Here is a 27,821-nt window from a genome sequence, read left to right on the forward strand (position 1 = left end):
AGCCCTGCAGAGAGGGGTACCTATGTGTAAGTAGTCATGTCTTTTTGTCAGTGGATGGTGTGGCACCATTAGAGGCAGACAGCTTTGAGACAGGGGAGAGGCAGGGCATTCAGTGTACCGTACAGTGTGACTGAGTGTTTGTGCACAACGTCACCCCTGTTCAAAACTTTGGCTCTATTCCCAGTTTTGGCTGCTGAGAAAACATTGGACATCTGCACTGGTGTCTTGGTAGGACAGAGTGGGCCAGTTCAGTGACTATGAGGCACTGGTTAATTATTGTGCTTACAGTGAAATACGTAGAAATGAACACATCAGACAAGAAATACAGTGAAGTCCAGAACCTATGTTCTCTTACAATACAGTAAGGGGAAATACAAGTGTTTCCTAAGCTGTGAGGTGTTTGGCTCCTGCTTTGTGTGTCTATCGATGCTGCACCAAGCAGGCTGCCAGTCTCATCTCTAGTATAGACTGTTCACAAGTGGGGCAGCAGGACCTGGCTGACACCCCAGAGTTACAGTCAGCACACAGACCACCTCCAAGGCTGCTGGTTTGGCTGAGATGCTGGAAGACGGCTCACTTCAGGGAAATCTGAACAGTACGCATATTGTCCTGCTAACAGGCACTCAATCTCTTTTTCAGTTGATCATGTGCTTCCAGAACCTGGATCAAGTATACTGACCTCCTTTGAGAAGTGGCATGAGGCAGCTGATACCAAATCCTGTTGTGATTACGCTCTCCATGTGGACATCACCAGCTGGTATGATGGGATTCGAGAAGAGCTGGAAGTACTTGTGCAAGACAAAGGTTAGTGAGTGAAATGTAGTGGTATTTTTTGGTTTTATTGAAATATCATATGAGGTGAAATTCTCAAGTATTTTAATGAATGTGTAGGCACTGGCTATGCTGGCCAAGGTTCTTCATTATCTTGAACTTGTATTTTCACTTGCTGCTGTGTAAAATGAACCTAAAACTTTGTGCACATATCTAACTTTGTCCAGTATAGACATGGAAGGTTAAGATGCTTACGTCGTGATAAAGAAAAGTATCACTTTATCCTTGCTTGTATATGTGGAACCAGGCTCAGACAATGGCATAGGTAGGTTTTTTCTGAAAGCAAAACTCAAAGATCAGTATTTAGGATAATCAGCCCAGTCACCTTAGATCCTCTGTTTAATGAATGAAGAAAAAGAAATATTTCAAAGTAGTGGTTCAGATTTTAACTAGACTGAAATCTTTGATTCAGCTGCCTCAAATTAAATCCAAATATGAAGAGAACACGGGGCTGTGAAAATGTCACTACAGGCTAGATCTCATTTCTCAGCAGTACCTTGGAATAATTTACTTGCTGATTTTGTAAATAAAACATGCCTGTATTTTTAAAACAGATTCCAGTTATTAGAAAAGGAGATGCTAAAGTTAGGTACCTAATATTGAAAAAATGCCCTGATTTTTTCAAGTGCTTCTCCCTGGTGGCTTTCCCTGAAGTTACTGGAAGACGTCTTGTTTCAACACTTGCAAAAAAATGGTCACATATTTAGGAATCTAATACACTCCTGTGGGTTTGACTGTGTTCAATTAACAGGCCTACTATCATATGAGATGCTGTAGATTACCCTACCTGGACTCCAGCTACCAATTCAGAATAGCACAGATGAAACCTCTCCTAAATGCATTTCCACACATGCAGGCTCGATGTGGCAGTCTCATATATGGAGGGCATCTTGGTGGCATCAGATATCTCTGGGGTGAGCAATAGGATCTAGCCTTCAGAAGATCTTAGCTTAGATCTTACTCCTTGAAATTGTGCCTGACAGCATGTATTTTCTTTTTAGAATCATATATTTTCACGTATCTTTCATTTTCTACTCTCCTTGAAAATGTATGGATATTAATTAGGGAATATTTTCTGAAATGGCATGTGGTTTCCTTGGGCAAATCAAAATGACTCTTCTGTTGGGAAGCCTAAGTGATGTGTATATGCAGCATCCTTTGTAATGTGTAGAGCTAGTGTTGACTCAGATGTGAAAGGTTCTCATTATAGAGAAAGGTACTATCAAAATAGAAAAAAAAAGAGCAAGATGCTGTTTTTGAGTGAGCAGTTGTTTGCTGTGATGCCATGGAGGTGACTGCACCTCCATGGGAGAGTTTATTCCATGTCACAGGATGCTAACAGTACACATGCTGTATGACCAGATTTTAGGCAACAAAACACTTCCATCAGCAAGACTGCACATAATTAAAGAAACTGCAGCTGGTCTTACATAGGTCTCTAGTATAGATGACTTTTATGAAGTGATGACATCTGTTAACACAGGTTGTGCTAAATCTGTGCTGTCTCCCTGCTATCATCGTTAACATGAATCTGCTGCTGTGCATTAGCTGACTGTACCTTCAGACAAGTATACTGTGCCTTGTTTCAAAGGTTGGATGTTATTTTCCAGAGCTCCCGGACCACAGATGGCTCAGCACTCCCAAATTTGCCCAAGGGTTTACCTTAAAAGCCTGGTGCAGACAGTTAGGTTAATAGTTTTCTCCAACTACTGAAATGTGATTTCTCTCTGTAAATCTGACCTGCCTCTGAGTCATCAGGGGAAGCAAAAATCTGTTCATTGGTTCCTGAGCTGAGATTTATGATGGAGCCTTGGTGGCCTCTTCAGTGGTGAGAGCATTAGGAGGTCACCTTTGTTCTCATGTATGTCTCAGGCAGGCAGTGAGTTACTCTCACGTGTTCGGAGACACAAGGTAAGGGTGAGTATGAATGCACAAGCACAATAGGAAATAATTCAGCATGGCAAGGGCTTTCAAATTAATGGGTAATATTTCCTGATAATTGGAAACATTTAAGCCAGCTGGTGCAAGGAGACTTGATTTGGCTGGAGTGACCCTGGTTTTCATCAGCTGGGAATCTGGATTGAATTGGTTCTCAGCTGATTGTGGGTGAGTTAGTTGAGTGACAGAGCTCAGCTCATTTTGTTTCAGTGCAACATGTGCCTAATGCAATCAGTATGAGTGACAAGGGAGCTCACAGAGTGGTTGTTGAGATGCCTTGTCATGAGGTATAATTGAACAATTAATCAGTTTTAAATCAATACAAAGTTAATTTAAGCAGACACGGGCTTTGGAAGGGCCTGAAGATTTTGTAGAGCCAAATATTGATTATAAACACTCAGGCTTGTAGCATTTTAACAGCTATTTTGGGATTGAGCTTCTTCAGTATATGCAAAGAAGCAGGAGTCTGAAATTGCTGACAGGGATCTCACTGGTTCATTTGACTTTGTCCCTGTTAAAAAACCTGTAGTCATGCCTAGAATTTGGAGAGGATTCTGTTGAGTACCCCTGGTGTGAGAGCAAGTAGGACATTAACAAGAATGTAGTGCGAACAGATGTTAAGCATTAAGGTCAATAGGCCATGGACCAGGGCTTTTGAAAAGCTGCATAATTCCAAGGAGTAGGTCAAGGAACCAGGCCAGGGTAAGGAGTCTAACCTTGGATACCTTTATATGTCAATTTGTGTTAATTATCTTGGTACCTGGTGCAGGTGCTCTCTTTGCAAGGCAGGATTGTTCACACCATCTCTCCTGTTAGCTGTGCAGGCAGCCCCTGAAGTGCTCCTCTGCTGTGTGTGTGTCTGGTGGCAGCTGAGGGTGTGAATGTGTGTTTGCATGGGCGAACTCTGCTTCTGCTCTCTGATAAGGAGCGGGCTCAAGATCCTATGGCAGGATCCCTTCTGCTCCCATTAATTACTGGGAGAACATTAAAGAGAGTGAGAGCAAAACTCAGTCATTTTATCAAGGTCAGAAGAGGCAATAAAAGAGAAAGGATGGAAATACGTACTACTTGGGCCAGTGTACGTCTTCCACCCACTCCAAGAAAGCTGCCTTACCTCCTGCAGGACTGTGGTGAAATGAATTGCCTTTGGCTACAGCCTGGAGGATAAGGGAGAGCAGGAGGTAACCGAGCTCTTGGCTCACAGGGAAGCGTGTCCGAGGGGCCAGTCCCCGCCATCGCTGAGGCCAGCTGGCCTGCCTTGGCCCAGGCCTAGCACATCCTCCCTGCTCTGTGTGTGCATGGACACCCCCGCAGGAAGGTGGCCCCTGGGTGCAGCTGACAGCTGACACACGGGGTGGGTTTGTGGGGAGAGAGCTGAGCTTTTCTCGAGGGCAGGTGGGATGGGTGTGCGCTCAGAGGGAGACTCAGGGCACGAGGCTGCAAGCACGGGCCCCAGGGAAGGCCCGGCCAAGCTTAGGTTTTAAAATAAGAACGGTCTGAGTACTTTAAAATTGTAATGAGGAATAGATGGAGGGATTACAGTTAATAAAGGCTGTATGTGTTTTCTGAGAGCATGATAAAAAGGAAAATAGGAAGAAAGGATGGGTTTTTAGGCAGACAAGGTTCCACCTTTCAGGCTGGATTTGCTTGCTGTGGAAGTCAGTAAGGAGGGGGCAGCTCCTGCTTTGTGTTTCTCTCTGAGCTGCCTGGACTTGGCAGGGAGACATAATGCCAGGGATCATTTCAATGCTTTATCCTGCATGTATCCTGGGGTATTTTAGTCCTGTAAGTGTAAATAAACAAATGCATTGTGTGTGTGAGCAGTCATACCCTCTGCCTGAGGATGTTTTTGCTCGTTCTAGACTCATGAAGGAGTTATGCCTTCATCAGAGAGCTTTATTCATTTTGTGTAGACAACATGAATAAGACGAACAGATCTCTTTCTTCTTGCCCCAGGAAGCACAGTTTTCATCACAGCCATTTTGAAATGCAGCATACACAGCTTAGGTAGCTTAGAATTTACTCTTTTTTTTAAGATAGAAAACTACTATACTGGTCCTTGGACCAAACTGGGGATCTTGCCCGTAGACTAAAGAGTAAGACAGATATATACACTAATATGAATTCATGTGTACAGAGATTATGAAGAGAAGGCATTTGTAAGTAAGGCATTTGAAGTCATTCTGTAAGAATACAAAGCTGTGTAAATAACCAAATCTTTGAAATAAATAGCAACATTTTTTGGGATTTGAATACAGGAGGCTCATGACAACTGACACTCAACACTAGCATTTCTTACGGATTCTTGAAATTTGAAACTCTCGTCTTTCTTGGTTTTTTTATGACTGCCAGCATAAATCCTTCCATCTTTGGAAAGCAGAGGGAGAGGTGTGGTGAGCTGCCTATAAAACTGGTTTCAGACTTAGTTTCCATTCCTTCCCAGTGTCTACCATCAGCTAAGCTTAGTGCTTTGGAGTGTAAGGTCAAGAAAAGCAAATCTGTATCCAGATACACATTTCCTATACCTTCTCAGCACTTTGGGGGAACCTAACCAGAAGTTTTATCTACCAAAAAGCACAGTTTAGATCAAGCTAAAATGTTTTCCTGATTAGCTAAGGAAACCTAAAAGGAAAAACACTGATTCACAGAACCTTACACAAGATTTTTTAAACTTTGCAAACTTTACATGCTTGCTTTAGCCACCATTGCTTCTCTGTGATTTGGCTACAAGCAATCCTCTTTGCAGTGGTGGCTGGGTTACTCCAGGGATGAACACAGGCTACCCACAGCATCCAAAAAATCCCCTCAGAGAAGAGGGCATCCAGGCTTCTAGTCCTAGCAGCTGTAATGCAGCTGTGAAGCCATGCTTGACTTCTGGCAATCACTAGTGAAAGGCCCAGTCCAGACATACTCTATTACTTACTTTTCCTGAAGTTTTTGTTCAAATACAATTTAAGAATACACTTACATGGCAACACCTTTGAATTTTGTCTTGGAACAGGTGTGAACTCTTTTCAAGTCTACATGGCGTACAAAGATCTCTACCAAATGTCCGACAGCCAGGTATTGCTCTGAATGCTTTTTATTGCTGTGATCTCTCCTCTCTTTTCTCATCTCCCAACACTTGAGTTGCTGAGGTTGAATCCCAGAGAAACATTCTCACTGTCCTGGTTGGCACTGGGAGGAAAGTGCAGTGGTGGTTTATTCTGTGGAGGGTCAGTGCTGAGCTGTGTAGAGCACCTGCATGTGTTTCTTCAAGTGTGTGACATTCACCTTCCACAGAGATCTTCTGGTGTCTCCCAACACTGCAGCCACTCAGCTCTGCTCAGGATTTCACTCATTTTATTTTGCAGGAGGAGGACACTAGGTCAGGGAGGGTGAAAAAGATGAAGCTCTCGAGGCAGTGACAGTTCTGAGGTTTCAAGAGTTTCTTGGTTGCTGTAAGCAGCTAAATGGAGTTGCTCTTTGGGGGAGGTGGCCTTTTCTCATTAGGGCTGGAGATAACAATGAGCTTGTTTGTCCAGAGCTCATTACAGATTCCAGACTCTTCAGCTTTCCCATTCATACATATCAGGCCACTGTAAAGGGACAATGGCATCTGTTAGTAATAATAATGTTTGCTTATTCAGTTGATAAAATGTTTCTTTCTTACTTATTCCCAGAGCTACAGCTCTTGGTCTCTTAAATAACTGTTGTTACACCTCCAATACATGTGGTTTTAATTGGAATTTTAGACATAATAATTTATAAATATTCTCTGGGAGGCAGTGCCTGTTAAATTCAACTCCCTGTTGGAATTGCCAAGAAGAATACATCAAAATGTTTAATGTGTGACTGGACTAGTGGCTGTTACTTTGTTTAAATGTCCATGTTGTAAAGCTGTATATTGCAGCCCATTCAATGCTGCCTGAAGTGCCCTAGTGCAAAAGCAGACACTGCAGAACCTTTGTCTTCCATATTTAATCTGTGTTTGAAAACTGGGCTCCCATGTTACTGAAATCTGGTTATAAAAAAGGGACACATAAGCTTTCCTTTTCAAAGGAAACTGTATTTCAGTAGATTTGTGCTCAGAAATTGCCACTAAAAGCAAAAGGATCAACTACTGACCTTCTTTATGGATGAGTGTTGAATCTTAGAAAGCAGTTAAAAAACCAAGGATGCTCTAGAGAAAATACTGCAACTTTTAATAACAGAATTAAAGATGTTGCTGAAAGCTCAACAATGACGGCTCTAAGAAGATGGAGAAAAATGCCTGCACTTCAGAAAAGAGATGTTCTGGTCATTCTAAAAGTGTCAGTAGTACATTACAATAATTCTGTTTTACATTTGCTAAAACTACAGAAAAGAGGGTCACTAAACTTAGCCCTGCGTGGGAGGGCAGGGGGAGGTGGCCCTGCAGTGCAGGGGCTGGGGCAGACTCTGTGTCCCAGGGAAGTCCAGCCCTGCTGTTGACCCTGTCTTGGTGGAATGGTGTGTACAGGGGTGGGTAAGTCAACACCAATCAGTGAAGCTCAGGTTCTGTGTGGAAAAGAGATCATTTGCTATTTGCCAATATAATTACCAGCAGGGGAGGTATAAAACTGAGGTGAAGAGAGAGGTCTGAGTGTTAAGTAACGTGTTTTCCCTATTCAGAAGTGTTTCCTTCTTTGTACTACCTGCAGCTTTATGAAGCCTTTACCTTTCTAAAGAGTCTTGGAGCTGTTATCCTGGTCCATGCTGAAAATGGAGACTTGATAGCTCAGGTGAGTGAACCATCATTTGTGCTTCACTTTGTGAGATGAGGAGTTCACTGTAAGAAAGGAGGAGTTAAATAGGCCAGTCAGAGAATGGGTAGGAAAAAGAGAGCTCCTTGCAAAGAGCCTTAATTGAACCTGAGGCCCTGCACAGTGCTGGTATAAAGTTTGGGATAAGAGAATGGGAGTCCTTTTGCATTAATTGGCAGAGCATCTTTGAAACAGGGCAATGACCCCAGCAGCTCCTTGCCTTGGCAGCAGATGAGGACTAGATAAAGGGAGCAGAAGGAAGCAAAAAGATTTCTTCTGAATCCAGCAGATACAAGTGAAGCAGAACAATGTACAGCCTTGTTCACAGATTTTGGGTACAAAAAGAGGATCTGAAAGCTTTACACTAAAGTCTTTTGCTGCAGCTATCAGCATAAGCTACCCAGTGAGTTTGGAGCGGGTATTAAAGTCCCTAGACCTATTTATTTTTGAGAATATTCTCATAAATCCCTGAAATTTGAGAGCAGGAACGACTGTGATCTTGTAGACATTTCAAAAATGTGTGTTTAAGTACAATCCATGCTCTTAGAAGATGCATCTCAGAACCAGGAAGCTGGGCTCAAGTTCAGAATGTTCTCTCAAAATGTCCTGGATCTCCAGTGCAGTCCTTGCAGGTCAGGTGCCCTGGGAGCTGCTGTCCTCCCACTGGACTGTACCATGGCTCTGATCACTGCCACAACACATGGAAACATGGGAAGAGGCAACCCAAGGACAGCATCTGATAGTAAACCTCCCACTGGTTTTTCAGAGGCCAGGATCCCCCTCTAAAACAGAAGGGGCAGGTTTGGGTGGGCGTTGTTTTGATGCTACATTTGTGACAGATGAATCTTTGAAGGCTGTTGCAGGGATGTCTCACTCCCCTGATCCCTTGTACATGCATCGAGCCCCTCTTAGGTCAGTGAGGCTCTGAGTGAGCCATCTGATTTATCTGCTGAGCTGCTTATCTGCTGGCTTATCTACTAAGGACTGGGATGCAGAGCTGACAAGGAAATTACAGCAGCTAAAGCTGTCTTTGAGATCTGGGCGAGACAACCCACCTTGTTTCATGTCTAAGGGAGAACCTCAAGGGAATTTTTGAGTTGTTGGGCAGTGTGTAAGAACTCTTGCCTTGTGTGTATTTTGTTTTGCCCTCTGTGGGAAAAACACATCTCCCTCTGTGTAGTTAGAATTTACCCACTTTGAGATCTGCTTTTCACTTTTAACTTGGAGTTTGACCAAAACAACCACTGGGGTCAAAAGTTACTAGTAAGGAGTCAGCAGGCACATGCAGTGCAGTGTGTCCTTCCTCCACTGAAACTAGGTGACAACCCTCACTTAAATTCAAGAGAGAAAAAAGCTGATTTCTCATGAAGTTTAGCATGAATAAAAACTACTAAATACATAATTTATAGTTTTAATACCAAATAAAATATCCAGTAGAATCAAAATTACTACTAATAAGCATGATTAAGTCAATAGTACTGTAGGATAGGCAAAATAAAACAAATCAAATTGCGTCTGTGGTGTTTTGATACATTGCTCATTAAAATCAAGGCACACTCATGGAATTGCATTTTTGATAGAAATCTATTTCAGTTACATTTTTCTCTGATCGGCCTTAATACACAGCCATCGAATATGAACAAACAGGACAGAAAAATTATTAGGAAAAGAGGAAGTAGTAATTAAATGTAAGTTATGTTGTACATCAACATATTTGTTCACCATTGCTATGTTTCATAAAATCAGTCTTTATGGTTTTATTTAGAAGAATTATTTGGATAATGAAAACTGCCTGCACATAGTTTTTTAAGGACTGTCCTGTGTGAAAATATAAATTTGATCTTGTCAAACAAATATTCTAGTAAATTAGCACTATTAAGTTAACCTAGAGGGGGTAATTTATCATATGATCTGATTTTATTAGATGCAAATCTGTCCTACTTTCTGTATCTATTCTGTACCAACTCGCTTTTTTTTTTTTACATGGCTGTAACTCCATTTTACTGCTGTATTTTAATCATCTGAAGTCTTTAACTGGCGCTGTCCAGAGCTGGTGCATTAACGATGCAGAAGAGCTGTTTTTAAGAATACCTATGAAACCTTATGTTTTTCTAACCAAAATGATCTTACACAATCAGATTAATGCACTCCTGTTAATGCCACTGCAGCAAAGGCTTAAAGTATTTATGAATGTTAACTTTTTCAGTTTTACTGGAGTATGTTGGTAATGTGTGAGCTTTTCACCCTCAGGGACCTGGGATCAGATATTTATTAGTTGACACATTCAAATATGTTCAGTAACTTCATCCTGGTCTCTAGGGGACATTTGTCTGTGTCACAGAGCCATTACATCGTTGAGCTGGGCTCATTAGAGCCCTGTGTGCAGGGCAGGCCAGGGCCAGAGGTACCGCAGCTGCCCTGGTCCCACTTCTGCACTGCTGTCAGGCCTGGACCAACCTTAGATGAAAAGGGGTTGACCACCAGTTTATGCAAAAAGGAAAATTTATTCCAATAACACTGCTTGGCCTTAAATTAAGTGAAGTTTTTGTCAATTAAAAAAAAAAATAACTCACTTTTATGAAGCTGGATAGAACAGATCTTTTTCTGACAAACCCCCATTGGTCCTGAGGTGGGCTCTTTGATGGGTCACAGTGCCCTTGCAACTGGAGGGCACTATTTTTTTAATAAAAACATAATTTTAGTGATTCACTGTGTAGGAAGAAAGCGTTACAGAAAACTGAAAGTGTCAGCAATGCTGAAAGTTCAAGAAAGTGCTTTGTGGATTGCAACCAGAGAGGAACTTGAGCAAGTAAATAGAGAATGGCAGGCTGGAAGTACCCGTAATTACCATTTAGTGTTCTGGTTGAAGCTCATTCCCTGGGCTGGTGCCATGGTGTCAAGTAGGACTTTCTGGAGAGCAGAGGAGGTTTGTGATGGTGCAGCCCAATGGCTTGGGGCACAAATATGCTCAATCACACAACAGAGACCACTGCTGGCTGTGCTCGGGTGGCGTGGGACCAGTTTAGAGCCAGTGTTTTCAGTGTTCAGTGGTCTTTGCAGCTGTATTTACACTGACACTGCGAGGGGCAATCAGACCATGTGGCTGTTCGTCTCCCTGAGGGTGCTGGGTGCACAGGTCTCATCCTGGAGCTGGGTCAGCATTTCTCTCTTACTTTGCAGGAACAAAAGCGTATTCTGGAGATGGGAATCACTGGACCTGAGGGACATGCCCTGAGCAGGCCAGAAGAGGTAAGAGACTCCACTCATTTTGTCATTTGTGGAAATATTTTGTCAAACACGTACTGTCGGAGCTTGGCTTCTGTATGTGCAGATGATGGAGGGTGCATCAGGGAAGGCAGGTGTCTGCTTCTCCCACTGCTTTTTCCAGTGTTACTCCACGTCTGAAAAGTCCAGGTCCTTTCACTTGTTTGTTTGCTGAAAAGCCCTTTGGATGCTGCAGCAGGGGCATTCCCTTAGTTCAGGGACAAGCGTGTCCTCGTACACTCAGGAGTCTCAGCTCCCACTGCCCCAGGCACAGGTGTCCGTGTATTTTTTTGTGTGACCTTTGTGTTTTGATTTGTGATGATAAAAAATGGGCTTATCAGGCTAAAAACCAGCAGTGCAGCTTGAGGATTAGTCCTCAGAGTAACTGCATTTATTAAAATGCTTTGGCTGAAAACCTCCTATGAGATGCATATGCACATCTATTCTGTGCATATGCATACACCCACATATAGATCTGCTTTCATGCTGGAAGATATATTGGTGTCAGAAATGCAGGCTGTAGAGATGCAAACACATGAGAATGGAAAGATGCTGTGAGGCAGCTTGTTTTATGCAACTCCCTTATAATAAAATCTGGGCTCTGGTGTGGATCATCTCAAGCATCTGGAAAGGGTTTATGTAATGCCAAGGAAAATGTGGAGACATGAGAATGTCCCCTAAAGTGCAGAGCTCAGACCGTTAATGGGATGTGGAGGGCAGTAGTGGGAAGTGACTGCTTTCCTGGAAGACTAAAGAGACAGGATCCCAGGGATTTGAGGCTGAACTTGAAGAGGTTGTTGTGGTTTGCAGATCTTCATTTAACTTCTCCCCAAGGCAAAAGGAATCAGCTTAATTGGTCACATTCTTCTATTGAACTGTTTATGTAATTTTTCATTTTGTGGTTCTACTGAAATTATTCTAAAAGGATTGAGTTGTTGGCCCTTAATGAGAACAGGGGCCTAAGGAAAATCTGCATTTGCAGTTTCCAGAAAGGAATTTCGCTCAGCTCTAGTGCTGCAGTGCAGAGGCCATGCCTCCTTTCCTGCTCTCCAAAGGTGGATTTGGGGTTTCCAGAGCAAATATTTTGATACAGGTCCTAGCACAAACTGAAGCAGTCTGATTTAAAGAAAAATATTTTACAAAACTGTAAAGGATCAAGCCATGTTGTTTTGGAAGGTCTAAGTTGCTCAACTTTTCTAGCAAAACTCTTGCACAGAAATTTCTGTACCACTGAGTCACTATTTTCAGATACAACAGGGTTTTTTGTATTAAAATGCCAATACTGTGAGTCCATCTGGGAAGGATCTGGTATAAAACTGATGGCTGGGGAAAGGAGTCTCCAGAGCTGCTGGGAAACGCTGCTCCCCCATCTGAAGATGCTTGCTTTGTGTGCCTACGTCCCAGATGGCTCTCTGGGAGGAGATTGCCTTTATGCTTGCTGACAGAGGGGACTTACTGGGCACTGCTTCAAAGGCTTCTGTGGATTATGGGCTAAATTCACTCCATAGCAAGGAAGTTGCTCTTTGAGAATTCTTTATATTCATTGTCACCATTATGTAAAGATTAGGGTAAGCTGCCAGGGGGAGCTCAGAGCTTGTCTCCAAGCAGAGGCAAAACTTGCTTTGTTCTCCTTTCAGCTGCAGGGTAGGAGTCTGAAACAGGAAGGTGGGAGGAAGGTAAGGAGGTGCTGCATCAGCTGCCTGGACGTGACCTTTCTTGGGGTGCAGGGAGCCAGGGAGCTGTGTTTGTGCTGGGGCAGCTGTACTTTGCTAGTGAGTACAGCCTGGCTGCAGTTACTGCTAGTGCCAAGTGTTTGAGGTTGGGTTAGCTCCCTGTTTCCCAGCACTGTGTCTCTCTCTATGGAAAAAGCATATGGAAAAAACCCTGAAGAGTTGTTGCTGAACAGTCGGAAATATGGCACAGTCCTCCCATTCTTTATTTCTTCAGACTGCATTTGCAGGTAACTTTTCCCTCCTTGTTTTGCTCAGCTTGAAGCAGAAGCAGTGTTCCGTGCCATCACCATTGCCAGTCGAATAAACTGCCCAGTGTATATCACCAAGGTGATGAGTAAGAGTGCAGCTGATATCATTGCACTGGCCAGGAAGAGAGGTAAGTGACTTCCTTTGCTCCCCCAAACTTTTTTTTTTGTTGAATAGAAGCTCAGTGGGAAAAACCTGTATGTGTTCACCCACATGACAGATTATAGGGAGAGGTTACCACAGAATGTTAGTACCGTCACGGACTAAATATTTATGGCTGGGAAGGATGAGGGGAGATCCTTTTATGTTTTTAAGTTGAGAAGCTCTCCCCACAAACTCTCCTCTTGAAGACTGAACTGTAACTCTTCTCTATCCTGTTTTCCCTGTTACTTTTCCCTTAGACTGATATATCTTTGTTCTAGGGAGGGAGATACTTTATTCCTAATGGCACATCCTCCATGCCAGTATTTCAAATTGTCACCTTCTGAGATGTGGCTTGGGCAGTGACCCTGCTGTTAGAGATGTGTGGAGCTCACTCCTCGCCTTGCTGCTGGAAGCTGACCCCCTCTGATGTGCACTGCATGTTGGCCCTGCTTCCTGGGGCCCTGGTGGGATCCAGGTTACAAAACACACAAAAGGGCCTTGTGAGCCTGAAGGCAGCTGCTTCCAAAGCTGTGTTTGCAAGTCAGGACTGTTCTGTTGGTTGGGACTACAAAGCTCATGAGCAATATGGATAAGCTGAAGAACAAATTATTGTCTTGGTGTTTGTATTCTTGGGGACTTGGAGTGTGGTGCTGGGGGCCATATGCTGCTATCTGCTGGTGCTGTGCCCAACCTGGGAGCAGTAAGAAGGCATCTGCCTGCTGAAGTGATCCACCAGCCAGTGCGCCCCGAACCACAGCGACAGAGAGAACGTGGCTGTGATTAAAACAGAACAAATTACAAGCGGGTCTGAACTGTCTCCTTCTGGATTAGAAAGAAAGATTTTTAAATAGGCTGATCAAAAGCATGTAGAGCTCAGAGAGACTCCTGATTAATTTTTTATCATACAGAAAAAAGCCAGGGCTGTTTAATTTCCTGGGAGCTCTGCTAGCCATGTAGCAATGCGTGAATTATACATGGTTGCATGCAGCAAGCAGTGTCATGTGCTGAAGAGAGAATGGGTTGTAATTAGTTCCTGTATATATCCTTGCTTTCTCCAAGGTCCCCTTGTGTTTGGAGAACCGATCACTGCCAGCTTGGGGACAGATGGGACACATTACTGGAGCAAAAACTGGGCCAAGGCTGCAGCTTTTGTGACCTCACCACCTCTGAGCCCTGACCCTACCACTCCAGACCACTTAAATTCGCTCTTAGCATGGTAAGGCTTCCTTTTTTTTTTACAGGATGATGGTGAGGCAAGTGCAGAAGCCATATGGCATGAAGCATCTAGGGATCAGCCTGGTTTCCTTTAGACCAGGCTCATACATGAAACAGCAGAGAAGGGACATAGAAAACCAGGGATAGTTATATCCTTATGCTTAGGCTGTCAGTCAAGTGAGCAGTCATGGACACTCCACTTGCTGGTTGGCTTGATAAGAGAGGCAGTTGCTATTCAGGAATTAATTCTTTTTCTTTCTGTTTTTCAAGGGATTCCTAGTTTTACAACTAATTTGTCTGGACTTCAAACTGGCCTTCTCCTTTAGCTGAATTGTTGATACATGATGGGACGGCACCCTCACTGTCCAGTATAAGCAAAAACCTGGTGGACAAATCCCCATCTTTGAGAACAGACTCCATTTTAAGCCCCAGTCATGTTTGATGAGCACAGCTCCTGAAATCAGGGCTGTTCCTGAATGCAGAGATAACCTAGAACCAAGAAAAAATTCTTGGGGCAATTTTTGTCAAAGCTGGTGCAGGGCTCTCAACTGTGAGTTCTGAAAATTGGCTTGTCCTAGACTAACTTGTGTTTGTAGCAGAGTTTGGTGGGTTTATCTCCTGCATATTGAAAAATTCTGTCTTGGTAGTTTGCCCTCATCCAGGAAGGAACAAAATCATACAAGTTTCCTTGTGTCCAGTTCTGGCAGGCTTCTTATTTTAGCTCGTCTTGTGTCTTTATGGGCTCTGGGATCCTCCAGCTGGAAGAAGGCAAAGATAAGTGGTACTGTAGAGCAGGTATGTCAGGAGAAAGAGGCCAGAGTGGATTATAAAGGAGACTGTGAGGGACTTGGGTGGAGACAGCTGGAGACTGAAAGCCATCTCTTGACAGGATAGGGATGTGAGCTGACTGCCTTCAGGTTGGCAGGGAGAGTTTAATCACTAGGTAGGTGAAAGGAATGTGGACAGCAGAGGAGGAAGTGTCTTTCTCATATAGAAAAGAATATATCAGCAATGCCAGAAACCCAGACTGTAAACTCATCTCTGAAAGTATTTCCTGTCTGTAGCCAACTGTGGGTCTTCTTTAGCTTAAGCAAAGGACCATCTGCTCTGAAATGATATAGAAATTCACAGCTGAAGCCCCATCAGGACAGATTGCTATGGCTGGAGTGAGGAACTCAACTTACCATTCACATCCTCTCGTGGTGGCACCCACCTCACCTCCTGCCTCCCTCTTCTGGGCTTTCCAGTGCCCTAGACAGAGCAGGGAAATTTGAACCTTGAAAGTGACCATCTTTGGAGCAGCTGCCTGGGAGGTGGGTGGGCACAGACATGTGACAGGATGATGGCATCAGTCAGAGCCACATCTCCCCTTGCACATGATGGGGCAGGTTGTGCAGCCCACCAGAGCCCACCAGGCTTTAACTCACCTGCTCTAAAGATGCTGCAGTTGAGCTCTGAGTTACATGTGGCTCTGGTAAGAATATACAGCAGTTCTCTTCTGACAGTCTGATGGTAAAAATGTTTTTGTTATTTTTTTTTCCCATAACTGGGCTTTTTGTTCCAAATAAGGACTCTGAAAAAAAATTACTTTCTTGTTCTGGTTCATCACTATCAGCACTGAAGTTCACTGTGAGGTGAAGTTCACTGTGTGAGGGTAAGGCTCTTAGCCAGCACATATAAATGTGTATCAAAAAGTTTGACTCCTTACTCTGTTAGAGTGGCTATATATATGCTTTCTAGAAGAGAGTCACAAAATAATAGTGTGTGGGTCAAAGCAGATTAGCTAAAATAGCAAAAACATTTTTAGAAATGGAATCCAAATAATGACTTTTTTAAACTAACATCAGAAAGACAAATTGAGGACTTACAGAAGCTTTTATTATTCTTCAAGCATGCAAAAATGGCTTTTTTTTCCTAGTGGCTTAAAGTCCCAGATCTTAAATGACAGCAGCTTAGCCTGCTTTCAGTTTTAATACTTCAAGTCTATACTGTGAAACTAAAAGGAACTGTACACTTTATCATTCTGCTCTGCATTCATAGGGAATTTTATGCAAGGATGATGGCGAAGACAGTATGTCACGTTTCTATTGCACTGTTGATTTGGATACCGGTATTTTACATTCATTAAAAAATCCCTATAACATCCTTCCTTTGCAAGCATGCAGCATAGTGCTTGTGCTCTTTTCCACAGAAAGCACTGATTTTCCGCTGAAAAGCTGAATGTGTAAAACCCTGTCATGTCTCATGGGATTTGCAGATTGAATTTGCCTCATGAGATTAGGTCCTAGTGTCATCTGTGGGCCATGCACTTGAGTTAGCTTTGATCTTGCATGGTGTGCAGCTGCATTACTGCAGCTGTGATGTGCCACCTCTTGTGAACCAGAGATGTGAGATCTTGTGCTGCACAGAAGATGCAACTTGCCATGAAAGCCTTGTTTAAGGGCAAGAATAAGATGACAAGGTATTGACCAGGCATTTATTTCATGATGATCCCTTCCTGTCTCTCAGTTTTTTAGTTGATGTGATGCTTATCTCCCATTTGACAGTAGAGTGTGTCCAGACAGTAGGAGATGTGTGCCCATGGGTTAACCAGGGATGGGAAGCTCTCAAGTGACACACTTCATTTTCAGAAGTCTTCTATTGATTTGACTGGGGAGTGCAGTTCATATCAATAATGTCATTAAATGTCAGAGGAGAGGGGATATGGAGTTAGGAAAGCAAGCCCTTCTTGTCTTTCAGGTGTAGGCATTTGTAGTGTGGTGTTAGAAGCACAGCATAACCTCAGGGAAGCAGGCAGTGATACAGGGCCTGGCTCTGACAGTCAGGTTTTAGTGGTTACATCAGTGTGCAGAAAGGAGAGACACCACAGGAAGCTTTGCTGATTAGAAGAGCATCAAAAAGGAAGAAATGGCATTGCAACCTTCTGACTTTATTGTTGTGTTAAAATAAATTAATCTTTAACTGATGAAATTGGCTTTTATCTTATGGAGTAACACCAGGCAGTCATTAATAATCAGGAGCAGCTAAAGCATAGCAGCCTTTTATGTACTGAATTCATGCATTTGGCTTCTGCTAAAAACTGGATGGGTGGCTTGTGGGCATGATGGTGAAGCAGAAAAGAGGCCAAGGACTCTTCTCTGTCAGCAATCATTAGGGGTGGCAGCCTAGAAAATGGCTTTAGACTTACTCATGTGTCACACATTTTTCTTCTGTACTTGGATATTTTTTAGCTTGTTGGATCTAGATTTGTGGACCAGAATTATTCAGTTGTTTTAGAGCTGGAATTTACATTATCAGTTAAAGGAAAGGATGACAGGCTCTTGGGGACTTATGGAGTGATGGAAGAGAAATCGTAGTGTTCTAATGTGCTTGCCTCCTGTAAGCTTAATCAAGTAAAAATATCATGTTTCCTGTGGATATTGGAGAACCTTCTTTTTTGTCTTTCTATTTTTGTAAGACTCTGCATATTGATTATGTTCTTCCTCCTTATTTCCGGGAGAAGCTGTGATCCAGTTCTGCTCTCTGCCAAAAAAAATTTTCTCTAGGCTGAAAAACCCAACCTCTTAAATAAAAGCATTATAAATGGTAGCTCTTTCTGCATTTTTCTCCATGCCTTTTACTGTGTAAGACCCTTAAGTTAGATAAATGCAGAACATGCGTTTGACTTGCACTATGCCTTTTGTTGTTTAATTAGAAAAACACCTGATAAAAAACTTTGTATTTTCTTGGTTCTGTTTTGCAAGGTGAGATGAGTATTCATGTAAGTTTTGTGAGAAAAATACACATGCAGGAGAGAAATGCAGGGGAATGCGTTTGAAGCTCATGACTTTGCACTGTGTAATTTGCCATTATTTTTTAATGAGGTTTTGAATTAATTTGTCTTGAGAGTGGCAGACATTTCATACAAGCTTCCGATCGTTTCCGTAATCCCGGAGTAATCCTTTGTCCTGGTTAGCGGGCTTTTGCCTGATCTCTGTCGATAAGCAGCTGGAACCGGAGGGGGCTGTAATCCGGGAGTGCAGGCTGCTCCCGGGGGAAAGTGGAGATGTCCAGCGCCATTGCTGCTCTCAGTGATCTGCAGCCAGCCTGGAAAGGCTCCTGGCATGATTTACAGCCTGTGCCTCTGGTGTCTTGAGAGGCTTGAAAGGTCCATTCGCAGCCTGCCTGAGACCAAGGTCACCTTGGTGACGCCTGGTCTAAACCTTCTGTGTGTTAACTCCACAGTGGGGACCTGCAGGTGACGGGAAGTGGACATTGCCCCTATAGCACTGCCCAGAAAGCCATTGGAAAGGACAACTTCACTATGATTCCCGAAGGGGTCAATGGAATTGAGGAAAGGATGACTGTTGTCTGGGACAAGGCTGTAGTAAGTAATTACTTACTTTTATAGACTAAAAGGAAATTGAGTGTTGGCTGAATATTGAAAACCAAGAGACTCTTGGCCGTTGCTTAAGTGACTTTCTGATCTATTTCTGAGAATTCCCTGAGAGAATGCTACTGTGAGGTGAATTGCTTATTTCAAAATCCTCTTCCAGTTTTTTAAATTCAGGGCTGTGTTTCACTTCTGACACCGCAATAGTGTTGTGCTTTATTAAACCTGAGGCTTCCCAGACTCCATTGCTCTATTTTCTGAGATATGTGGTATCTGGAGCAATTTAATGGTTTTGAAGTGGACCTCATATAAACGTGATGAATGGATTGTTTGAATTTGGGAAGTGTCGCATCGTTTTTGAAAAATTACAAATGGATGGCAGCCGAGCCTGAGGCTCAGTGATGAAATGCTTTGAAGGAGAGCGTTGCACGTAATTCATACTTGGCATGCTTTGCAGTGGAGTGCCCGTATAAGTCAGGAATTTTTTGATGGTTCCATGGACTCTAGTGTATAATGATATTCTCCCTCTATTGTCTGTCTCCATGTGCACACCCTGCACACTCACACACACCCACTGCATTGTGCTGAAATGCACGTTGCAGCCCGGGAAGTGGCACTATTTACAGTGCTCTGATGAGCATTTCTCCCAGACTGTATCTCATAACCACTTTATTCAGGGACAGCTATTGAGATTCCAAGCACAGAAGCAGCTTCAGATACCTGCCATGTAGGAGCAAAGCAGGGCACCAAGCAAACCACAGTCAGCTGCTGCTTTTTTTCTTTTGTTATTTCCTCAATGGGAAGGAACTTCAGGAAGGTCTGCCACATGGGATTTACAGGTGGTAGCATTCAGTCCTGCACCACTGAGTAGCTTGTTCTTTAGAAACCTTGTATTTTACCAGGCAGTAAATAAGTGTTTATTTAATATTAAAAGGCTTGGCACTGTTGTTCTTCCTTAGAACATTGTTCTTGCTCATTGCCAGGGAAGACCCCAAAATACTCTACTGAGAAGTCAAAATGCTGTTCTGTACAGTTGCAATTACCATCAGTGCCTGTTTGCCAAGTTCTATTGGTGATGACATTTCTTCAGGCAAGGACTTCATAATTGCATGTATTACTTAGATGTATAGATCTGACAATAACAATAATAGAATGGACTTAATTTGCAAGAAGTGTTCCCAAAAGTGTTGGAATCTTGATCTTTTGTTACGTCTCGTAACACTCAGATAAATTTCTCTGATTTAAAATTGCTTAAATATTTAAATAGAAATTACTAGGACTAGCAACAAAACACCTAGGCCTCAGTGTGTAGAGAAAGGGATCCCAGATGGCTGAGCACCTTGGTTGTATCAGGTGCACCAAGGTTTCGCTGGCTGTCCTTTGCAATTCCTGAAGTAACACACTCATTTATTTGAAACTTCATATAAGTTTTGTGAGAAAAATACACATGCAGGAGAGAAATGCAGGGGAGCTGAATATGAAGTCCTGTGTGATTCAACCTCTGTTTCTTGCAACATAACTGTATCTCTAAAGGGATGCCTTCCAATATCTCCCTGACCTTTCAGTACTCTGAATAGTAAATCCTCATTTCATAAGCGTGTTTTGCTCAAATCACCTTGTTTTTTAGGCCACAGGCAAGATGGATGAGAGCCAGTTTGTAGCTGTCACCAGCACCAATGCTGCCAAAATCTTCAATCTGTATCCGAGAAAAGGCCGAATTGCTGTAGGATCCGATGCTGATGTTGTTATTTGGGACCCTGATAAGGTGAAGACTATAACAGCCAAAAGCCATAAATCGGTAAGGAGGAAATGAACACCAGCAAGAAAAAAGAAGTGTCACTGTTGTTTTTCAGCTGTTGACATAAATCGTGAACACCAATAGCGCAGGATACAGAGGAGTGGGGTAACTGCCTGCTCCTGTTCTGAAACGGGTAAATGTTTCAGGACATGAGAGTATTGCAGTCCTGTGTTGGAAGCCTTGTGATCAGGAAGGATTTCTTTTCTCTCTGCATATACCCTGGACTATTTAATTTTTGTATGCTTGTGGCAGACCTATAAGCAGGTGTGAATGAGCAGCTCTGAGGCTGAGGTTAATAAGGCTGTGAGGATAAATTTAAAAACAGCTTTTTTTTTTTTTTTTTTTTTTTTTTCTTACCTAAAAAGCACCTTAAATCATAAATTGCGTGATTAAATTAACAGTATTCTAAACTATGACAGATGATTAAATGTTTTGATAATACAGCTCTAATCAGCTTCACAGATGGAATTTTCTGTTTAATTCCATAGCTTTGCCAGATATTTCTTTGCCCTCAGTGCAGAGTACCAGTGACTGACAGTTGCTTTCATTTCAACTCTGATAGGTTTTCTCTTATGTGTTTTCTATCCCAAAGTTGTTATCTTACTGTTTATGCTTTGGCCCTTTGTATTGGAGAATTCTTCCAAAAGTTTTACTGAAAATCCGGTATTGCATTTTTATACTGAAAAGACCAAAACATATATAAACTTTTAGGAAATAAATTTGGGTGATTCAGTTTTTATTTCTCTGTCTTGGGATCTCTCTGTATTTTCAAAAAAGTAATTACCACCTGCCCTGTCATTTCCATTTAGATTCATACCTTCCTGGACTTTTTGGGGCTTTTTTAGACAGAAATATATGTGCTGGCCTCTTTGAAATTTGCTTACAGTCACAGCAGATGCATGGTGGGACCGTGTCCTCTAAGTGCTCTGGTTAGATACAGCAAATTTTCAAAAACAAGTGAAATCCTTGATGGAAAATAAAAAAACAGGAAGGAAATGGCTCATCCAGGAAAGTCTGATCAGAAAGATCTTTTAAAATAATTTCATATCAAAATGCATTTCTTTTCCTTCATACAAAACAATTTTATACACTTCTTAATGGCAGTTGTCAAAAACTACGACTACAAATGTACATGTTGTAAGTTACTAATGGAAAGAGGTCCTGCAGTGAATATGTTGGTTGATCCTCAGGCCATTGAGTACAACATCTTTGAAGGAATGGAGTGCCATGGTGCCCCACTCGTGGTCATAAGCCAAGGGAAGATTGTGTATGAAGATGGAAATCTGCACGTAAATAAAGGAATGGGCCGCTTCATCCCTCGCAAACCTTTCCCTGAATACCTTTACCAGCGCATCAAAATCAGGAATAAGGTAATGTCAGATCCTGTTTAATCTTCTTCGTAGCCAAACCCTCTTGGAAGCACAGTAGCATCTGTTTTTAGTATTGTTGTGCTATTATGAGTCCATATCAGATGGACTGTATATGACTTGCTCAAGAAATGATCACAAAACTGGTTGCAACTGTGAACTCATCTAACTTAGTAGTAACACCGTGAGCTTCAGCAGGCAGAACATATAATTATCAGTTTGCATAATTGCCTTATGTCCAGCAATGCCTTGTGTCAAGGCTTTTGAAGAGAGGTGGAATAGTGACAGAATTTACTTTCAGTTAAAATTCAGGAAAAGAGAAAGCTTCTTGGGAGGGAGGGTTAGGCAGAATAAAATAAAAACCGAATTTTAAATTACATACTGAACTGCTACACTGCAGAGACGAAAAGCATGTCAGCCAGAGATTCTCATTATATTGGGCATTTCTGAACTGTTGTTAGTTCATTTGCTGGGCTGTGTATTAGCACCATTAATGGCTCAGAAACCTTTTCTCTTTTGTTCAATAAAGAGCTTGGGAAATGACCAAGAATAAGACTGGGTCACCTCTGGTTTTGAATTACATCTGTACTTATTTGTTGAAAATAAATTGGCTGGACACTAGTTTGGAGTTTGGAAATTTCTTGTCACTGAGCAGGAAAGTCACTGTGTGAGCACAGGTAATGAGAAAAATTGACTAAACCTCGTATTTTCTTCAGCCAAGCATATACCATAGGCTGTGATACTGGCAGCTGAAATTAAGCCTACAAGCAGGTTGATAGCTTTTTATCTTTCATCATTTATTATACAAATCGTATCAAGCAGCAGAAGAAAGGCCTTCACTTCTTGGAAGAAAAGGCATTTTAAAAATCAAGTGCACCTGCAAAAATCTTGCAAAATACCAATCAGTGTGGCATTTCTTTTACATTATCCATGTAGGTGATACAAGCCTTCTCATCCACTGCTTAAGGCTTCAGTGCCTGGGAGTGTGACATAAATTAGTGACAAAGTCATCCAAATAGGGAAACCAGCACTTTAGAAAGAAATATCACAGATTAGTGCCTTGTAGCAGGAGTTGGAACAAAATTACCTGGGCTAAGTAATCTGTGTCTTGCAAGTGGGCCTAGATTTTGGGAGACCTTGGGCAAGGTCTGTAGACAAAGGGACCGATATTTTTGCTCCTGCAGCTCCCTCTGCTGCCTGCCAAAAGGGAGAACAGATCCATGCCCACATTTCTTTTCCCACTATCAAATTTTATCCACTGGAAATATTTAGAAAGACCCATTGATGGTTTTATCAGCTGCGGTATGAACACATCAGTGCACAGCAGAGGAATATAGAAAAACTTGTCAAGCAAAAGTGAACTGGCACAGGTTGGCAGTATAAACTTATCCCTGGAGCAGGGATAGCAGTATGAATTTGTTGGTCCCTGGAAGACGGAGTCATTTCTTCTGGGCATTAGTTTTAGCTCCCCCTGCCAGTGGCTCTTGTGAGCCTGATGTCCCTGTCATCAACAGAAAGGAAAATGCACCCACTGCTTTGAGAGCTGGATCAAACCCCTGTGAGTAGAGTCTGTACAGTATTTTAATTTCACTTCTAACCTTTTGGGGAGATTTCTCTGAAACCATAATCCTGTAAGACACAGATTTTTGATCTTTTTGATAAGCTTTGCTTTCTGCAATTCAGTGGCTTCAGGCTCTCAAAACTGGAACTGTTCTTATTAAAATATTATTTCCTAGATGATTTTAAGGCCAGTGAAGTTGCTTTGATTGTCATTTCTAATATTCCTAGTAAGAACCATACAGGGAAAAAATCTAGAGACCTCAAACTGAAATCAGAGCTCAAATGATAGATACTTTATTGACAGATATTGTAAGATAGATCCCCTGCCACAGTCCAGTATATAATTGCTTTTCTAGTTGATGGCAGGAAGTAGAACCTTTTGAAATTTAATTTTAAAATTGCCACTCCTTTTCAATGAGTTCTAATAAAGAGAATGAGATCTGTGAAGGGGAGGGGCAGATGAAATACAGGTAGGAAATTGCTGCAGTTGGTATAGTGGGTATCAGTTGGGCTACAGCCCAAGTGTGACTCTGCTGCTGAATGGAGAGAGGTGATTGTGACAGATCTCATGTAAAATAAACAGGTCACACCTGTTCTTTTGAATCCCTCTTCTCCCCTTTGATTGTGAAGGATGCCTGATAAGGAACTTTCTTGTCATTTTTATATAAATGGAGGGAGCAAGCTTTATAATTTCCTTTATATATAAAGCAAACTGCACTTTGCTTTATATATAAAGTACAGATGTGTTGTTAATTCAGCCAGTGCAGAACACAGCTCTGTGCTCACTGCTCATTTCCTACAGGATCATTAGGCAGCATTATTTGAACATTCAGTGTCTGGATTTTTACTGTCCTCTTGTTTTAGGTGGGAGGACTGCAGGGCGTCTCCAGAGGAATGTATGATGGACCTGTGTATGAAATCCCTGCTACGCCAAAATATGCAACTCCTGCACCCTCAACTAAATCCTCCCCTGCCAAAAACCAGCCTCCACCAATCAGAAACCTCCATCAATCCAATTTCAGCTTATCAGGTAAGTCAGCCTGACTAATGAGAAACCTTTTAAAGCCATGAGTATGGATTACTGGTGACGAATTTCAATTATAATTATTTCTTTAGTCAAATATAAAAGGATTGTAAATTGTCATATACATGCTTATACTTACATATATATAAGTGTATATATGTGTCTTTATGTATTCATTGCCTAGGGATATTTTACATATTGCCAAATATTCAAAACGTTTGCAATCTGAAATTTTCTCTTTGCCAGTCTTTCCATATTATTTACCTGGCCCATTGCAATTAGCTGAGTTCTCTGGTTGATGTGACTGAAGCTCCTTGGTGATGTGCACAGCTGATGGGATGGATCTGGTGCAACCTGTGAGCCTCACACATCTCACAGGCTGTATCACCAGCAGCTGCTAGACATGGAAACCTCAGCTGTCCTTGTCCATGGTTATAAACCATGTGCAGAAGTTGTTCGTAAACAGATTGGAATATTTCTTATCCTCTGCTCTTGGTGCCCAAAACATTTTTCATGGTACACAGGAAACAGACTGGAAAATCATCCTTTGGGGTTGCTGGAAATAATTCTTGTCATCTGAAGACAATTACAAGTGTGTCAAATCCTTATTCTTCAAAAGTCTACAGCCCCAGTGGTGAATAATGCATTCATATGATGTTATGAAAGTCATTGGATTTTCTGCCTTGTGGGAGCTGATGGTGGAGTTTTCCTACTTTATGAAACTAAATGAAACTCGTGTAAAAAAGTCCTAGGAGAGCAAATATTTTAAAAACCCTTCTAATGAGCTGAAGTATGTTTTTGCCCATACACTTGGAGCCATGGTGAGCATATACAGATATATATGAAGCAATACCAAACAAAAATTGCATAGAAAGTTCACATTCCTAGTAATAATAATTGGGATTTTCATAAGCATCTGAAGCTGTGGTTTCACAGTGCACTGCTGGATCTGGGTACTACCAGGGCATCTAGCGGTACAAATTTGATCCGAATGCAAACACAAAATTGAGCAGAAGCAGAGACTATGGTAACATTTTAAATGACCCCAAGCATTTATTACATTGCCTTTAGGAAACTGAGTGTGATCAGGCAATATTTAGCCTATCAGAAAGCTTAACCTTTCAGCATTTAAAATGCAGTTTGGAGTTAGCATCAGCTCAGTGCTCATTTCCTCATGGATTTATGATTGCTAACATCAGATTTACTGAACTGTTGTCCCATGGACTCAGTAGGGACATACATTCTAAGTCAGTGAGGCAAGTCTGAGAAGTCCACTCGGCATGGATATGTTTTGGGGTATTTTTTGTAATAATACTTTGTCAGGTCTGATCTCATAAAGGGAACTCAGTGTGTAGGTTGTCATCGGCTCTTCAAGTAAGTGGAAAATGTAGGGTGAGCATTAGTCTGAACCTAACACTAATCCCACCCTTCTCACTGAAGACAGAAATGTGCCTTGAAGGTCTGTTCTGCACTCCAGTCCGGCTCAAGAGAAGCCAGCTGATGGTGGTGTGAGGGAAGCATAGCCAGGTAAACCCTCAGTACTTATGGTTCATTCCCTTTCACAGCTTTGTTTCCTCATTTTCTATTGTTGCAGGAGCTCAGATTGATGACAACAACCCACGCCGTACTGGCCACCGCATCGTGGCACCTCCCGGTGGGCGCTCTAATATTACCAGTCTTGGCTGAAAAATGATGATGGACAGAAACACAAAGATGAAAGATCATGGGAATAACGTCCATTCCCTTCAATATCTGTGTTATCAAGCCCACAGTTTTATTTGGTACTAACAGAAATAAAAACTGAAATGTCTTTTTTTTTTCCTTCCTTTTTTTTTTTTTTTTTTCTTCTTTTTTTTTTTTTTTTTTTTTTTTTTTTTTTTTTTTTTTTTTTTTGTATAGAAAGAGGTGATAATAGTGTGGTGTGTTTGCTTGGAACTACTTGCCTCACAATTGTGCTTTCATGCCATAGTCACCTTAAAGCATGGTGCTTCCATTGCCCCTTTAGTGACTACAGGTTTTAGCTTTGTCTCGTAACTGAATGATGGTTCCTTTGCACCTTTTCGCTGTATTAGAGTAGTTAATGCATGTTACTGAGTTATTTATGCAAGTTGCAGTCTGTGAGTGAGTCCCTTTAGAACACATTGCCAACAATTGACTAGACACAATGCCAAGATTAATATCTGTATTTGAGAAACACTACCAAAAACACTAACGAAGGAAGAAAATGGCCATCTGGAAAGTAAGCAGTAGAGTAGTGTAGGCAGCTTCTGTTTAATCTTTAATTTATTATAAACCCAAGAAGCACTTCTCTCAAGACACAGAAACTCATTGGGACATGTAATGACAAATGGTCTCCGTAGCACCTATCTGTTCCCACTCGGTACATTCCAAGTCTGTGTCCTTCTTGTTTCCATTTTAGACAGCCATAATTTTTACACACCAATGCCATTGCCACCCCTGCAGGGATTTCTCCACCTGGGCAGTAGTGCTCTCCTTCTGCATGAGATTTTTGGTACTTACAGATAATCCAAGTTGCTGTCGGATTTTTAAAGTTTTTTGTACAAAGTTTTTCCTTTGTAATCACATGCATTTTTACTTACTCTACCGTATCAAGATCTACTAGTCGTGGTTCAATTTCTGAATTCAAAGCTTGTGAAATAAAGGAAATTAATTGATGGGTAAGCGTCTTCCTCTGCTTTCCAGTGCTGTGACTAAATGACTAAAAATTTGGAATGGAGGAACTCAAGAGAAATTGTCTTTCAGGTTGACATCATGCAGTAGAAGGAACCTCCTCAGATCACAAGTGTTGATAAGTGTATAGGTCTATACTACATCCTGATATAGTAGGTCTTATTAGACAGTGCTCACAGTAAAAGTGTAACTTACTAAAAATTGTACTTACTGTTGACTAAAATGGCTGGATTTGATCATAAGAGTTCTTTTCCAGCCTTAACAAGTCTGTGATTCTGTGACATTGCAGCTGCCCCAGTTTTGTCCAAATGAGACACAAATTAACTTTCTCCCAAAGACCTTCAGTTCTACATCTTATTTGCCTAAAGGGGTAATTCATTACCATCATCTTCATCTGTAGTACAGAACCTGTACCCAGTGCTTCAGTTTGACCTAAGCTATATTTGACTTCATTGTGGTTTTCTTTGCTGACTGAGCTGTGTCCAGGCATGGCAGGTAAAGAACATGCTGCAGGTAAGGTGAGAGAAGTGGACTTGAAGTCTCTGAGAGTGAAGGAAGCGTATCTCTCCTTGTCTTTCTGACTCTCTCACAAACTACGAAGAGAAACCTTATCTCCTGTCACTTTCAGCTTTTGTCTGATGGTGTTGCTGATGCTGTGGGAGGTGTGGGCTGCAGTGGAAGTGGGGTGCTATGAGATTAGCAGGTCAACAAACACCTCCCCTGTGCTACTTTGCCTTTATTCACACTACAGATCTGCAGCAGGAAAAGTCTTGCAGCAGTGGGATGCCACTGGAGTGGTTTTATCAGCTGCACTGCTTGACCACCGAGCACCCATCCATCCTACTCATGCAGCAGTAACTTGTGCTGGCACAGCT

At 42.0% G+C, this 27,821-nt stretch overlaps 1 protein-coding gene across 2 annotated transcripts in view; it reads left to right on the plus strand.

Annotated features, from left to right (window-relative positions):
- The window catches only part of CRMP1 (collapsin response mediator protein 1), a 50,395-nt gene extending 23,464 nt beyond the window's left edge, over positions 1–26,931 (plus strand). For both annotated transcript variants that reach the window (XM_040064942.2, XM_040064943.2), the window contains exons 4-14: positions 640–804; positions 5,771–5,832; positions 7,431–7,511; positions 10,713–10,781; positions 12,785–12,905; positions 13,979–14,135; positions 18,359–18,500; positions 20,134–20,304; positions 21,495–21,674; positions 24,096–24,261; positions 25,850–26,931. In XM_040064942.2, the coding sequence (XP_039920876.1) occupies positions 640–804; positions 5,771–5,832; positions 7,431–7,511; positions 10,713–10,781; positions 12,785–12,905; positions 13,979–14,135; positions 18,359–18,500; positions 20,134–20,304; positions 21,495–21,674; positions 24,096–24,261; positions 25,850–25,941 (1,406 nt within the window). In that variant the 3' untranslated portion in view covers positions 25,942–26,931. The remainder of the gene's footprint in view (positions 1–639; positions 805–5,770; positions 5,833–7,430; positions 7,512–10,712; positions 10,782–12,784; positions 12,906–13,978; positions 14,136–18,358; positions 18,501–20,133; positions 20,305–21,494; positions 21,675–24,095; positions 24,262–25,849) is intronic.
- The last annotated feature ends 890 nt before the right edge of the window (positions 26,932–27,821 follow it).

This window comes from Hirundo rustica, chromosome 5, assembly GCF_015227805.2.
Source record: "Hirundo rustica isolate bHirRus1 chromosome 5, bHirRus1.pri.v3, whole genome shotgun sequence".
Lineage (NCBI taxonomy): Eukaryota > Metazoa > Chordata > Aves > Passeriformes > Hirundinidae > Hirundo > Hirundo rustica.